Raw genomic sequence first — 15,987 nt, 5'->3', positions numbered from 1 at the left:
GTCATGTATGTACCGGATTGCAAAACAGCCAAGCTCAGCAAAGTGAAGCAGCTTTATGGAAAACCATTTACCTAACACATTACAAAATCTACCCCCGAGAGTTCATATTTCTATTATACTGAACAATATAGCAATCATCCAAGCTTACAATAAAAAGAAAACCTTGACACAGCCAGTGGTGAACCTAAGATACCTGTGTGGGAAGCTGGCATGCCCCAGGTGACAACAGCCTTGACTTTGCTGCAGCTAGAGATCAAACATGGGGAATAGCAGAGCCAGCAGCTCTCATTTGTAGATTGGCAAATAAATTCCGACATTTCAGAGATGGAGGAGTCACTGCGCATGCAGAGACATTCTCCAGGGAGAAATCCGATTGCTATTTTGGAGCCAAGAAGGAATGAATTTCCTTTTGTTATAGAACTGAAAAATTAGGGTTTTGTCTTTTTTTTTTTTTTTTTGCTATTTTTCTTTTAGTGTCATTTGAATCAAAAGCATCAACCGGGGCAAGTGAATGGTTCAACTTGGGCGTGAGTTTTTATTTTTTGTTACGGTATTACTTCTTTACTATGTTAGTGTGTTACTAATTAACTAGTTTATTATTTATATAAGTTAATATTACTTTAAATAGTAAGAAGTTACTGTATTAATTTGTTGCTATATTACTATTTTATCACATTATTACATTAGTATATTTAAGCGTTAGCATGTTAATCTTACAGTATCAGTTTGTTACTGTATTATGTTTTACTATCTTGCATTGAGAGTGTTACATTGTTAGTATATTACAATGCTATTATACTACTATGACAGGGTTATTTACTATGATGGGAAATTAAAGCTAATGCAAAATAAATTGAAAATGTAAGGCCAGAGTAGCTGAAATAAAAGCATTTCTGACTTAAAGATTTAATAAAGTACTGATTCAATGCATCTCTATGTGGAGATGCTGATTGGTGTAGCGTGGTGTTTTGCTGTGAATGCGCAAAACCCTCCCAATGCTTGAAAGCATTGGATTGGATGAGATCATCATAAAGATTGATGATCTCAGCCATTGAGGCGGGGCCAGCCGTGGCAAGCCAGATGCGGCGTGGGGAAAAAAGTGAGTTAGATTCACTTGTGCTGTGAACATGCACTAGGACCCTACAGAGAGTGCATTAGTAACAAGCTCTGCAAGGTCCTGTAGAGGTTGGGGCAAGCCAGATAGGCTCCTTCAGTGGGAGAACACATCCTTTTCCAAATGGGCTTAGCCAGCTAAGAGAGCTGTGTTACTGGTACTAGCTATGCTTCCCTCCCCATCCTAGCCTCATTCCTTTCAGTGTTGGGAGATATGTAGGAGACTTACTGGACTACACAATGCGAAGAAAGGTAAGTACTTTGCAACTAACCCTGCAAGCTCCACATGCCTTGAACACCCTTTTCCCTAACCCAGAATGTAGTCCTTCACAAAACTAAAACCCAAATGTAAGCCCTCACAAAACTAAAATAAACCCATTCCTTAATCCCTAAATGTAAGCACTCAAATCCTAAAACCCTCTTTACCGTAATCCTATGTTTAGCTCCTCTTGAAAACTAAACAACCCTTGTACCCCAACATTAAATTCAACCCCTTGTAACCCTAAATCCAGTAATCCTTAACACCCCTTATGTCACAGCTGTAACTACTCTCAATCTTCTAATCATCTTAACACCCTCTGTAATGGAACTCTGGAATTAACAAGGTTAGGGTTAGGCGTAGGGTAAGGGGTAGGGTTAGATTCCTGTCATATTCCCTCCCTCTCCTGTTTTGCCACTTTTCCGAAATCCGAAGCACTTCAGCACTTCCGAAACTCGACACTTCGGCAATTTGGGTCACCACTTCCGAAATTCTGCAATTTGGCACTTCGGTTCGGTTCACCACTTCCGAAATTCGGCACTTCAGAAATTTGGAAATTCGGCAATTCGGACATTCGGATTGGATATCATGAACGTACCGGAAAACGTACTTAATATTGATTTATGTAATGTATGCTCGACTGCGTAAGGACATAAAGAAGAACCAGCGTGAGGCCTTGAATATAACGTGGATGAAATGCAACATATACATATAAATGTTTGACTGGTAAACCAACGCAACTGAACACACCTAATATTAGTTTAACACTACATGACTTTTAATGCATATTAATGAACAGAAGGAACTTTTCCTCATAGTACCTGCCACAATACTGATTTAATACATTTAATTGAGCGGGCATCGCAGATTAATGTGCAAGCTCTTAAACCTGTTTATAGAGTAATAAACAACAGTTTAACGGTACATATTTATATTTGTATATATGTATATGTTGTTATTGGGTAATTTGGTTATCTAGCTGTTGGTATCATATGTTCCATTTAACTATGCTGCTGTGTTGCGAGCAATAGTCCAAATCAAATAGAAGTGAACTAGCTATATCCCCTTTGCATAAAGGTGCATTGAACGTAGCAGGAGTGCTGGGCAGGGACATGTCTTTCCAACTTTTTGACGTTGAGACATGTTTGAATAACAAGTAATTAGTGTAAACCCTTATAACGTACTGGCTTACTAGCTAATGCCAAGAAGCGAAACTATTAAACTTGGTTGATGGGTTGATGGGTGATTGGTGAGGCCCTGCTAGATGCCAAGTGGCTTGAGAGGCTCTATCTGTGCGTTGGCGCTAGGGGATTTCGTGGCCACAGAACATTGTGGCGGGGTGTCGGCCTCTCTGTGACTTTTAAAACAAAAGGTAGAATGGGAGTGACAGGTGAGGCCCTCTCTATGCCCCTATGCGAGAGGACTAACTATGAGTTGGGCCGATGGGCGTAGTACCTCCAAGTAGGAACATGGATGTTGGCCTTGCGGGACCGCTAAGCTAAGGCATAGAGGGCGTGAAACTATTAACCATTGGATTCCTGGTGCCCTGTCAGCCAGTAACAAAGTTAACTAGGGGGAGAAGGGTATGGTGCGTATAGGGACATGTAAATTGATGTACCTGAGAAAAGTAAGTCATTCATGCGATTTAACATAAGAAATGGATATAAGCAGATCTATAGGGGTTAACGATATAGTTGTATGAAATGTGGTATGTGACGTAAAATTATAGATATCCTGTATGACTATAGGATAAGTAGCACAGTTAGTTGCAACCATAAGTAGGAGGTTGCAGTAATTAGTAGATACCTAGTACCTAAAGATGCGATGATGAGACATGTTTGAATAACAAGTAATTAGTGTAAACCCTTATAACATACTGGCTTACTAGCTAATGCCAAGAGGCGAAACTATTAAACTTGGTTGATGGGTGATACAATACATGTGTGAATTGTAAGGGCCGGCTTGTGGACTCAATATTAATAGTCTGTAACGTACCTCCCTAACTAGCATAGGGGTCCTTGTGAAACAGACTGAAACAAATTTGTTCAGTAGTTAAACACGAAATGATAGAAACATGAAAAAATACACTAAAGGAATATGTGAACATTATAACTAATTGAGATAGACCTGACCTGTGATGACCACGGCGCGACGGTTTGGTCAGTATCTTACGTTTTTTGTGCGTTCCTGGATTTGTCCTCGGAGCTTCTGGCCTGGAGGGCTGAAAAGTGAATGTTTGTAAGCCGAGTGCCGCAGACCAGTGGAAGACAGCAGGAACAGGTAAACTACGTAGTGAAACAGGTAAGTTGCAAGATGGCGACCTGCATGTGACCCAGAAGTAGTCACATGCAAATCGCTAGAACAAGAACGGTGTGGAGCAAGGTAAAGAGTCCCTTTAAGTAGGGAAATCATGCCCCTCCCACAATTACAGGCAAAAGCCTTAATATATATATATATATATATATATATATATATATATATATACATATATTGTTTTTTCATGTCTGCAAAATCCAATTAATAAAAGTATTAAACTCACTTTATGTGCCTTTTTTTTACTGGAGGGAGGGGGTGTACAGAATTCTGTGCCTACAGGCTCCTGACATGTAAATCCGGCCCTGGCTATGCCCTCATTGGTTCTGTAGGCTGAACTTAGTTCGCCCCATCCTTTCCCCTGATATTCCATTAGCACAGCAGTATTTCATATCTCGCTGGTTTTGATGTATTTTCCCTCGTCTAGCAGTTCCGTACTCCAAGCTGAGAAATCCGTCCTTTTGAAGTTTCCAACCTTAAGCTAATTAGAGCATCTGGAGGATTAATGGCATACTTAGGGTATTTATACATTCTGATGACACATACTTAATGTGTTTATAAATCAAATGCATATGTTCATGAGCTTAAATAAAGGCTTTTTAGCAATTATAGCTACTCCAGTGGCATTGGCATGCTGGGTAAATAATCTTCGATAGATAGATAGATAGATAGATAGATAGATAAATAAGTAGTATGCCATAAAAAAACTCATAGAGAGAAAAGCATGGATAATCAGAGGAATATAAAAAGGACATTTATATGGATAGAGATTGATTGGCTTAATGGACATTTTATATTCACTACTGTAGATAAATGATTAAAGAGATTTATAGAAATGCAAATATATATTAATATGCATCATAGCCGTGTAACGACGATCACAGTCGAATAGTAAGGCAGACAGAGACATAGATAGACAGACAAACAGTTAGGGGAGGGAGAAAAAGAGAAGAGAAAGATTATGTATTTCCTTCCAATTTCAAGTGTAACATTCTTCAGCTTTTTTAAAGAGACACAGAATTTCAATCCTTAAAAAAGGTCAACTGATCACCACATGTGGCTCCAATTGACAAAATTCTATGACAATTCATTGCCTGACAAATCTTCCTTAACATTTTATGGAAATTCTCAACTCAATGGAAAATACACATAATGAATTATAGATATTATAGATATTATATATAAATGGCTATATATATATACACCAAAATAGAACAATCCTGCACTCCACCATAACTACTATATTGCCCGGTTCTTGTCCAGCCAAAAATACAAAAATATACAAAAGGATAGCACTCCAGGGACTTAAAATAAGACTTAACTTTTATTACCTTAAATAAAAAATGTCAACGTTTCAGCTTGATTCCCTCAAGCTTTCATCAGGACAAGTGAGGGAATCAAGCTGAAACGTTGACATTTTTTATTTAAGGTAACAAAAGTTAAGTCTTATTTTAAGTCCCTAGAGTGCACTCAGACTATTAAATATTAAATGCCGGGTGCACACTAAGCCATAGCCAAAAAATATAGAATGGTGAAGGAAGGCTTGCACTCCCGGTCTTCTGACGTTACAAAGTTTTCTTTTTTATAAGTTATTCCATAAAATCAACGTTTCAGCCCTCGGCCGGGCTTTCCTCAGGATCAACTATCAATACATAACTGATTGACATAAAATACTGATTTATATAGCCCATAAGAAAAGAAATTAACTCACCACCGGTGATTCGTGTAAACATGTTGCCATAGCAATGCGCTGTTACGGAGAGAACCATGGAAACGTAAATAAACAGAATAAAAGTGTGTAGTGCAACTAAATAGGATATCTAGAGATCAAAGTCCCCAAAAATATAATGTATAGCATATATTGCTATAAAGACAGTGAGTTTAATATACCCATATATAGTCCCATAGTGAGAAATGTGTGTGAATATGTGAAGTAAGTAACATTACTTTACTTAATGAACACACAACTTCATAGAATGTCCAGAAAGAGCAAAGAATTTCATAGACTAAAAGTGCTTAACTAGTGCAATGGTGTGATTTAAAGTGCTGGGTCTATAACTAAAGTGCATATAATCTCATCTCATTGATTGGACTCCAGTTGGCTGACTTCTCACTCCAATTAGCTCTTGGAGATGCCATTAGTCTACTGGTTCACATACTTTTTCCACCTGCACTGTGAATGTTTACATGGTGTGTTCAATAAAAACATGGCAACATTTCATTCTTTGTGTGTTATTAGTTTAAGCAGACTGTGATTGTCTATTGTTGTGACTTAGATGATGATCAGATCACATTTTATGACCAATTTGTGCAGAAATCCATATCATTCCAAAGGGTTCACATACTTTTTCTGTAACTTGCAACTGTATATGCTCTAAAGTATGAATATAGAAAAACTGTACATTAAAGTGGTACAGTGCGTATTAAAGTAAAACAGTGCTAATTAAAGTACTATCTATACTCGGTGAGACACCATAAATGCAAAATGAAATTATAAAAAATAACATATGGCTAGTTTTATATATATAAACTGCTATATAGGCACATGGTCCATTGATTATCATTTTTTTAGGTAGATTGTATGCTCAGCTCACAGGCCCTTCATTGCGTACAAAACATTACAAATGTTAGATGAAAGCCGACATACAAATCTATTTTTTCCATTTTGTACCAATATGTCTAATTATATATAATTCTGTTTGTAACACCACATTCTGATTAATTTTGAAAGGCGTTCTGGATAAGAATAAACAAATAAGGTGCTTATAGGAAATGACAGTTCAATTTGAGATCAATTAGAGCCTCTCATTTTTCTGTACAACCCCCCCCCCCCCTACCACCACCACCACCTCTCCCCCCTCTCTCTTCCTATCTGTAACAGTGAGATCTGGCTTTGGGGATATGAGCAGTGTGTGATATCCTATGTGATGTGTCTATTGCACAAGTCTCTCTCCCCATCCCTGCTCACTGTGTCAGGGCTTTGAAAGCCAAGACTGGCACAGCACAGCCTGCAGAGAGCTAATAGCAGCCTGACAAAATGTTGACTCCTCTATAAAATTACTAACACAGGAGCTGTTAGGGAACTGCCCAGCAGAGTTATTAGCTCTTTGTAAGTCAGCAGACTCTCTACAGCCCACACAGCCCTCAGGAGCAGAGCTAGCCTGGTTGCTTTAGTGCAAAGTGTTCCAGAGCCTCAGACCTGAGACACTGTTTCTCCTGGACTGGTGGGAGAAGGAGAGAACCCCATATCTGGGCAGACTACAGAGGGACAGGTGAGGTACATCATCAGCACATGAACAGAGTCAACAAAGTCCTAAGGAATGTCAGAAGACCTTCCAGGAGGAAGAGGAGGGAGAACATCAGGTCCGGAGAGGATGAGGAGGATGATGGAGATCAAGAGAGCCAAGAGGAGTCCTGTGAAGAAGGCTTGTGCAGCTTGAGTCTCTGTGTAAGCGGTAAGGGTCAATAAACCCCTCATAACACCCCTTATGAGCTCCTGCTCTGTTTTCTCGTGCCTTATTGATTTAGGACTGGTAATCAGCAGGAGGTCCACATTCTAATCCCATCCATAGTCCTACCTGCCCATATGGCTACTTCCCTGCAGAGACCATGCTGTCCAGTTTTGATTCACTTAATACTTTTCAATATTGAATATTTTATTGTATTTAAGAATTTCAGTGTATTCCAAATGCTTTAATTTATTATAAACATTCACTCTCCCTCTGTTTAGTTAGATAACACTTCTGTGATTGAATGCATGTGTACTTAATATTGTACATTGCACCTTGCAGAATGATCGTGGATTTTTATTTTTACGTTTATTTTCATTAAAAAAAAGCAAGAAAACAGGAATACTGTACTGAGGGACATAAATCTTGTGATGTACAATTATATTTACTAAATTAATTGTCTTTCGGCTGAATGTAGTCTAAATGTTTTATTATACACCTGCTATGTATTTGTGTTTAGAGTTTATGTTTATTTCCAATTCTTTCATAATGCAGTATCTAGATTTCCAATTCAATAGCTTTAAGAGATTGCTAAAAACTGTGAATGCCACAGCAGATTTCTTATATACTATGCTACGGAATTGTTTTTATTGCAGGATAATTTATATAAATTGGCTATATGCCTGTTACTTTGGAAGGTAGTAGCAATGCGTTAACCCTTTGTGTCGGATGGTTTGAGGATACATATACATTTATTACCTCCCTCGGTTCTCACACAGTTAAATATAATTCAGTTAACTATAATGTGTTAAAAATAGATCAGTTATGGAATAACTTCTAATTGTTTTATAATTATTATTATGATTATTATTATCAATAAACATATTCTCATAAAAAGGATATAGAGAGAGGATCAGTTAGCACAGACAATGTGTCCTGTAAAGGCGTAATAAAGCATGTATATAGCTATCCTGTTATTCTTTAGGAGAGATATTTGATGCTGTTGGAGACGCAAACCTTTCTTCTAGTATTTCTGTAAATAATCAGAACAGTAATATGCAATGTGTATGGGTGCATCGGAACTCCAAAGCAATACAACTCCCAGTAAGAGTGTAGTGTGAATGAGTGTGTCATTGACTTAAATCTGTGTTATAAAAACACTTTGAACTTGTTCTAAGCGATTTTAGCTACATAAGGAATGGGTATTAGAATTTAATAAAGTAAACTAAAATATGTTAGTATTCTCTACTACACAAGAATACGCTGGCATGTACCTTATGGGGAAAGGCTAACGTCTTTAATGTGGGGCTCTTTAGCCCCAAACTTATTTGGATCATTAGTGGCAGATATAGAGTTGCAGCCTCCAAGCTCCCTGCACTGTGCCTTCACTATATATTTGTCTGTACCCTAAATTCCCTGAAACAAAAACGTCCTTTGAAATCTTTGGAGATGTCAATAGTATTGTTTGACATGTAATTTTACACCTCTATGTACCCATTTGGAATAATATGTAGGGCCCAAGCTGCATGTTTGTTTCCCCTGCCCCCTAACCTCATCCCTCTTCTCTGTCTCTGGCCCTGACCTTGCATGTAAGCCTACTTATAGTCTGCCTCCCCTCTCTTTCTTTACTGTGCTGTGTGTTACCATGTTCAGTATTTGGTGAGCTGCAGGGCCCAGTAGTATAGAAAAACTATATTGAACCAATGCATGAGGCACTTGAACTTTGAACTTTCTGGGCAGTTATGTGATCATTAATGTAGTGACTTGACTGAGAGACAATGGAAGCAGTTATGTGATTAGCCCCTTTTTTGTTGTAATCTTTGGCTGTATCATGTGATCATCCATGTTTTAATGAGTATTGGCTATATACTAGTGTCACAGAGTTCAGCTACCTCGGCATCAGCATAGCAGTGATCATAGTCCTTATCCCTATACACTAGCCGAGACTTAGTGAGGGTAAACAAATATTGTTTTGTTAGCGCAACACATAGAATTATACAGAATGAAATGCGTTTTCCTCCTCCAAGGGGTGATCCAAATAACAAAAGACAGTTCCCTCCCCTGCGCCATCAAGTCTGGGCTGAAAAGAATTCATCTTATACTAAGTCCTCTCCAGGTGGAGCGCTGGTAGATCGAGACCCCAAGTTACCCACCAAGAACAGGTAACCCCCATAAGGTGTTGCCAAACAGCTCATCATCCCAGCTATCTACTGTCCAAAGAGCACCTTGAATTGATTAATGGTTTTAGATTGGGTAAGACAGGAATAAGACAGATTTCTGATCCTGCGGCCAGCATATGTTGTTCAGCACCCACTGGCTCAACCAGAGAAGATATTGCTGCCGGGTGCTAAGAATCAGGGGCGCATTACCGGGGGCTGTTTTATGAAGTGGTTGCTCACTTAGCAGGAGTTCTGGGGTTCTCTGGGAACTGTGTTATTCACATAAAATGTCTTTAACATGGGGAAACAGGAAATCCTATCACACCTAATTTTCCTATGAAGCCATTTAAGTTCACTCGTGTTGGCTATTGGGTGACTAAGTCTAATGAGTTACCATGAAATGTCTTGTGTTTTGGGATCATTGGGAGTTACGTATAAAAAGTGTCATCTTCTTAAAACTAGTGTAAAGATGTAAAAGGTGAGAAGTCACCAACGGAAAATGCATTTTGGTTCCATTAGTTTCTATGGTGACTATTGGTTTCTATGCCTTTTCCAGATTTTTAGCATGAGGCTTCTCAGGAGTGGTATATCTCTTTGTGAGACTCAGAGATACAGAACACAACTTGGTGGGGCTGTACAAACTGTACATAGGGTTTTAAACTTCTATTGATCACTTGTGGGGTTTAGTAGTGTGTGGAAAGTAGTGCTATGTCACACTCCCCTACCCTTCCCCTCTCTAGTATAATTCTTTTCATTCAAATTGCTATTTCACAGAGTACAACCTTTTCTGTTCCCTCTTTCTCTTTCCCCCAGTTGTACCCTTCTGCATCTGGAAGGAAATTAAAATATGCAGAGAAAATACTAATCGTGTCGCTAGCAATTCAGGGTCTAGAGACCGCGTTTACCCGAAAATAAGCCCTAGCTTATTTTCAGGGGATGCTCGTAATATAAGCCCTACTTGTAAAATAAGCCCTAGTCCCTAGTCACTTGTTTGCTAATCTATGTTTGGGGAACTTTCCCCCGAACATAGATTAGCTTAGTCGCGAATAGAATCCCATAAATCTATGTTCGGAGAAGTTTCCCCGAACATGGATTAGTGGCATTCTATTAGCGAGTAAGCTAATCTTTGGGAAAGTTTTGAAAGATTTACAGGATTCCATGCCCTAGTGAACTGGTCTATGTTCGGGGGAATTCCTAGCACATGTTTTTCCACAAAATAAGACCGGGTCTTAATTTTCCCCCCGAAAAACGCACTTAGGCTTATTTTCGGGGGGAAAATTAATTTAAGACCCGGTCTTACTTTCTGGGAAAGACGGTATGTGAGGACGTCAATGTACCAAAAAGTCAAAAGTAAAAGAGAATTATGATTATATGATAAAGAATAAATGATTTCATCAATGTAAAATTTAATCCAGGGCCAATTTACTTGATTTAAAGACTGCAATCATCAGGAGATAAGTTTCACTGCAGTTAGTGTTACAAATCAGTCCCATCACGCTTGACTTGAGAACCCTAGCATAAAAATACCACAGATTCTTTCCCCTACCTTTTTGTGTTTGTTTTATACTCAGTTGGCAGAAACCGGGCAAGTGTTGGTGTTCTAGTGCAAACTGGCTCCCATGCTACATGAACAAGCATGTCACACAGAGAAGGCTAATGAATAATTAATGGGTTTATTTTAGTAAATATTACAATTGAAACATGAGTCATTAGACTAATGTCGAAACTAGATAATCGGCAAGCTAATACCATGCACAGATTTGTTGTCCCTGTTAAAATGGATAAGAACCGCTGGTAGTAGTGAAGATCAGTGTATACACCAGGGCTGTCCAACCTGCGGCCCCCCAGATGTTGCTGAACTACAACTCCCATGATTCTTTCAATGAAACAGATATCCAGGGAATCATGGGAGTTGTAATTCAGAAACATCTGGGGGGCCGCAGGTTGGACAGCTCTGGTATACACGCTAATTATAAATAAATATGTAACACAAATAGATTGTCTTGAATTGGAGGGCAGGAAAACTTGTCGTTATCGAGGCGTTAAGTTCATGTCAAGACCCTGACATATCGGATAAACATAACTTTCCCGCAGTGCAAAGAACTGTGGAACAAAGACCTGTTGTTCTGGTAAAAACTTTTGCTTTCTTGGTCTGGCAGTTCTGTCACATTTACATTGATATTTCGGCTGAAAATTATTTCTTTTAAATGCACTTAGTCATGCCCTTATCAAAGTACTCTTAAAATGTTCAAAATTAATGGGTGCACTGTTAACATGGAGACAGAGGCTAACATGGAGACAGAGGCTTACATACTGTTGGACTATAAATGCCTGCTTAGTCTCTTGCTCAGTCTACAACCTTTATGACAATCTTTCTTACATATGGATGGATTTTACATATATGGGATGAAGTTATCACAGACCATACACCTTCCTGTGGAATTCCTATTGATGTCGCGAACATAAAATTTTCCGTTCGTGAACAGCGAACGCGAACTTCCGCAAATGTTCGCGAACCGGGCGAACCGCCATAGACTTCAATAGGCAGGCGAATTTTAAAACCCACAGGGACTCTTTCTGGCCACAATAGTGATGGAAAAGTTGTTTCAAGGGGACTAACACCTGGACTGTGGCATGCCGGAGGGGGATCCATGGCAAAACTCCCATGGAAAATTACATAGTTGATGCAGAGTCTGGTTTTAATCCATAAAGGGCATAAATCACCTAACATTCCTAAATTGTTTGGAATAACGTGCTTTAAAACATCAGGTATGATGTTGTATCGATCAGGTAGTGTAAGGGCTACGCCCGCTTCACAGTGACAGACCAAACTCCCCGTTTAACGCACCGCAAACAACCGCAAACAGTCCATTTGCACAACCGCAAACTCCCCATTTTTTTATGTATAAATACAGCCACAACCACTTATCCCAATCACACACCTTTCCTATCCCATTAAAAGCATATTACCGCGTATTTAATAAAACAGATAGACCCCCTACTTCAGCCAGGTTACCGATCGATGGTTCGATATTCTGAGCCCTCTCTGATTTACTGTACACGACTATTCGATATTCCCACAAATTTTATATAGCATTTTATGTTTGTTTGAGACCACCTTAAAAATATTGGATATCGCTAAAAATCATGATCACTATATACTTTCTCTACAAACCTCTAAAACGAACCAAACTACTCATCCATCCGCTATACCACTTTATCCCACCTAGAACTAGTGCCCAGTTAAAATACTTGACTCTTACTTACCCACACTCAGTCATGCCCCACACATTTCACCACTACTCTCACTGAATCCCTCTGACTACGGCTAAATTCATCTTCTACATCAGAACACTTCTCCTAAGATTGGGTTGTATCCATGACTCGGGTCTTTCATTTAGAATAGAGGCAGCTTCGGTCTACTTCAACACTGACACTCCAGTGCATATTATAAAAAGATTGGGCAGATGGAAATCCTCAGTCTACAACCGATATATTCCTCATCCCGAGAAAGAAATGAGGAAAGCTTTTAAAAGTTTGGCTTTGTAAATTTGATGCAATAAGTGTGTTTTTCTTTAATACGTTTTCACCCTCTTTGCATGAACCCGATTTACATATATTACTAATATGTTTCTGAACATATATATTATATTATTCACTCACTCACTCACTCTCTGGGCCGGCCTAAGACATCATGCTGCCTAGGTCCAACGATAAATGACTATGGGGGATAATGTATAATAAACACAGGTTACTGGCTATGGGGGGGGGGGGGGATAATGTATAATAAACACAGGTTACTGGCTATGGGAGGGATAATGTATAATAAACACAGGTTACTGGCTATGGGAGGGATAATGTATAATAAACACAGGTTACTTGCTATGGGAGGATAATGTATAATAAACACAGGTTACTGGCTATGGGGGATAATGTATAATAAACACAGGTTACTGGCTATGGTAGGATAATGTATAATAAACACAGGTTACTGGCTATGGGGGGATAATGTATAATAAACACAGGTTACTGGCTATGGGAGGGATAATGTATAATAAACACAGGTTACTGCTATGGGAGGGATAATTTATAATAAACACAGGTTACTGCTATGGGAGGGATAATTTATAATAAACACAGGTTACTGGCTATGGGGGGATAATGTATAATAAACACAGGTTACTGGCTATGGGGGGATAATGTATAATAACCACAGGTTACTGGCTATGTAGGGATAATGTATAATAAACACAGGTTACTGGCTATGGGGAGGATAATGTATAATAAACAAAGGTTACTGGCTATGGGGGGATAATGTATAATAAACACAGGTTACTGGCTATGGGAGGATAATGTATAATAAACACAGGTTACTGGTTGTGGGGGGGATACTGTATAATAAACACAGGTTACTGGTTGTGGGGGGATAATGTATAATAAACACAGGTTACTGGTTGTGGGGGGATAATGTATAATAAACACATGTCACTGGCAATGGGAGGATAATGTATAATAAAAACAGGTTACTGGCTATGGGAGGATAATGTATAATAAACACAGGTTACTGGCTATGGGGGGATAATGTATAATAAGCACCGGTTACTGGCTATGGGAGGATAATGTACAATAAACACAGGTTACTGGCTATGGGAGGGATAATGTATAATAAACACAGGTTACTGGCTATGGGGGGATAGTGTATAATAAACACAGGTTACTGGCTATGGAAGGGATAATGTATAATAAACGCAGGTTACTGGCTATGGGAGGGATAATGTATAATAAACACAGGCTACTTGCTATGGGGGGGATAATGTATAATAAACACAGGTTACTGGCTATGGGGGGATAATGTATAATAAACACAGGTTACTGGCTATGGGGAGGATAATGTATAATAAACACAGGTTACTGGCTATGGGGAGGATAATGTATAATAAACACAGGTTACTGGCTATTGGAGGATAATGTATAATAAAAACAGGTTACTGGCTATGGGAGGATAATGTATAATAAACACAGGTTACTGGCTATGGGAGGGATAATGTATAATAAACACAGGTTACTGGCTATGGAAGGGATAATGTATAATAAACGCAGGTTACTGGCTATGGGAGGGATAATGTATAATAAACACAGGTTACTTGCTATGGGGGGATAGTGTATAATAAACACAGGTTACTGGCTATGGGGGATAATGTATAATAAACACAGGTTACTGGCTATGGGAGGGATAATGTATAATAAACACAGGTTACTGGCTATGGGGGGGATAATGTATAATAAACACAGGTTACTGGCTATGGAAGGGATAATGTATAATAAACGCAGGTTACTGGCTATGGGAGGGATAATGTATAATAAACACAGGTTACTTGCTATGGGGGGGATAGTGTATAATAAACACAGGTTACTGGCTATGGGGGGATAATGTATAATAAACACAGGTTACTGGCTATGGAGGGATAATGTATAATAAACACAGGTTACTGGCTATGGGAGGATACTGTATAATAAACACAGGTTACTGGCTATGGGGGGATAATGTATAATAAACACATGTTACTGGTTGTGGGGAGGATAATGTATAATAAACACATGTTACTGACTATGGGGAGGATAATGTATAATAAACACATGTTACTGACTATGGGGAGATACTGTATAATAAACACATGTTACTGGTTGTGGGGGGATAATGTATAATAAACACAGGTTACTGGTTGTGGGGGGATAATGTATAATAAACACAGGTTACTGGTTATGGGGGAGATAATGTATGATAAGCACAGGTTACTGGCTATGTGGGGATAATGTATAATAAACACATGTTACTGGCTATGGAAGGATAATGTATAATAAACACAGGTTACTGGCTATGGGAGGATAATGTATAATAAACACAGGTTACCGGCTATGGGGAGGATAATGTATAATAAACACAGGTTACTGGCTATGGGAGGATAATGTATAATAAACACAGGTTACTGGCTAGGGGGGATAATGTATAATAAACACAGGTTACTGGCTATGGGGGATAATGTATAATAACAGGTTACTGGCTATGGAGGATAATGTATAATAAACACAAACACAAAAAAAAAAGAATAAAAAAAAACAAAGAATGCAGCTTTAGAATTAATCTAAATTGTATGCTGTCTAGGAGGTGGGAGGGTCTGGGAGGGAGGGTCTGCTGCTGATTGGCTGGAATGTGTCTGCTGACTGTGAGGTACAGGGTCAAAGTTTACTCAATGATGACGAATAGGGGGTGGAGCGAACATCGCATATGTTCGCCGGCCGTGGCGAACGCGAACAAGCTATGTTCGCCAGGAACTATTCGCCTGCGAACCGTTCGGGACATCACTATTTATAACACATTAATACATTATTGATATTGTTTCCAAAGGAATTGGCATCATCTATCTCCCATTTTACTCTAAACAACTCTACAAATTATGAATGTTAAAATCCTTCAAACAAAACCACAAATAAAAAATTGGATTTTTTTCATACACTTACAGCTAGCTCACAAGTGCTGGAAATACCGGTACGTAGAGCCTAGAGCAGAATTCCAAGTGCCAAAATATATTTGTGTACTCACTTTAAAATCAAAACTCAAGCTCTAGCTTTGTATCACGAGGGCACCTTCTACAGGTCTCACGACCATAAGGTCAAACGCTTCTGTATATGATGA

At 38.9% G+C, this 15,987-nt stretch overlaps 1 protein-coding gene across 5 annotated transcripts in view; it reads left to right on the top strand.

Annotated features, from left to right (window-relative positions):
- GRIP2 (glutamate receptor interacting protein 2) overlaps positions 1–15,987 on the top strand; it is a 383,817-nt gene that overhangs the window by 218,834 nt on the left and 148,996 nt on the right. For 2 of the 5 annotated variants that reach the window (XM_063426277.1, XM_063426276.1), the window contains exon 1: positions 6,647–7,140. The exons of 2 other annotated variants lie outside the window; for them this stretch is intronic. In XM_063426277.1, the coding sequence (XP_063282347.1) occupies positions 6,978–7,140 (163 nt within the window). In that variant the 5' untranslated portion in view covers positions 6,647–6,977. Of the gene's footprint in view, positions 1–6,642; positions 7,141–15,987 lie in introns of those variants that run through there. One more of the 5 variants, XM_063426284.1, reaches the window with a different exon arrangement.

This window comes from Pelobates fuscus, chromosome 7, assembly GCF_036172605.1.
Source record: "Pelobates fuscus isolate aPelFus1 chromosome 7, aPelFus1.pri, whole genome shotgun sequence".
Lineage (NCBI taxonomy): Eukaryota > Metazoa > Chordata > Amphibia > Anura > Pelobatidae > Pelobates > Pelobates fuscus.
Note: the sequence above shows the minus strand (reverse complement) of the source record. Positions and strands in the feature narration are given on the sequence as shown.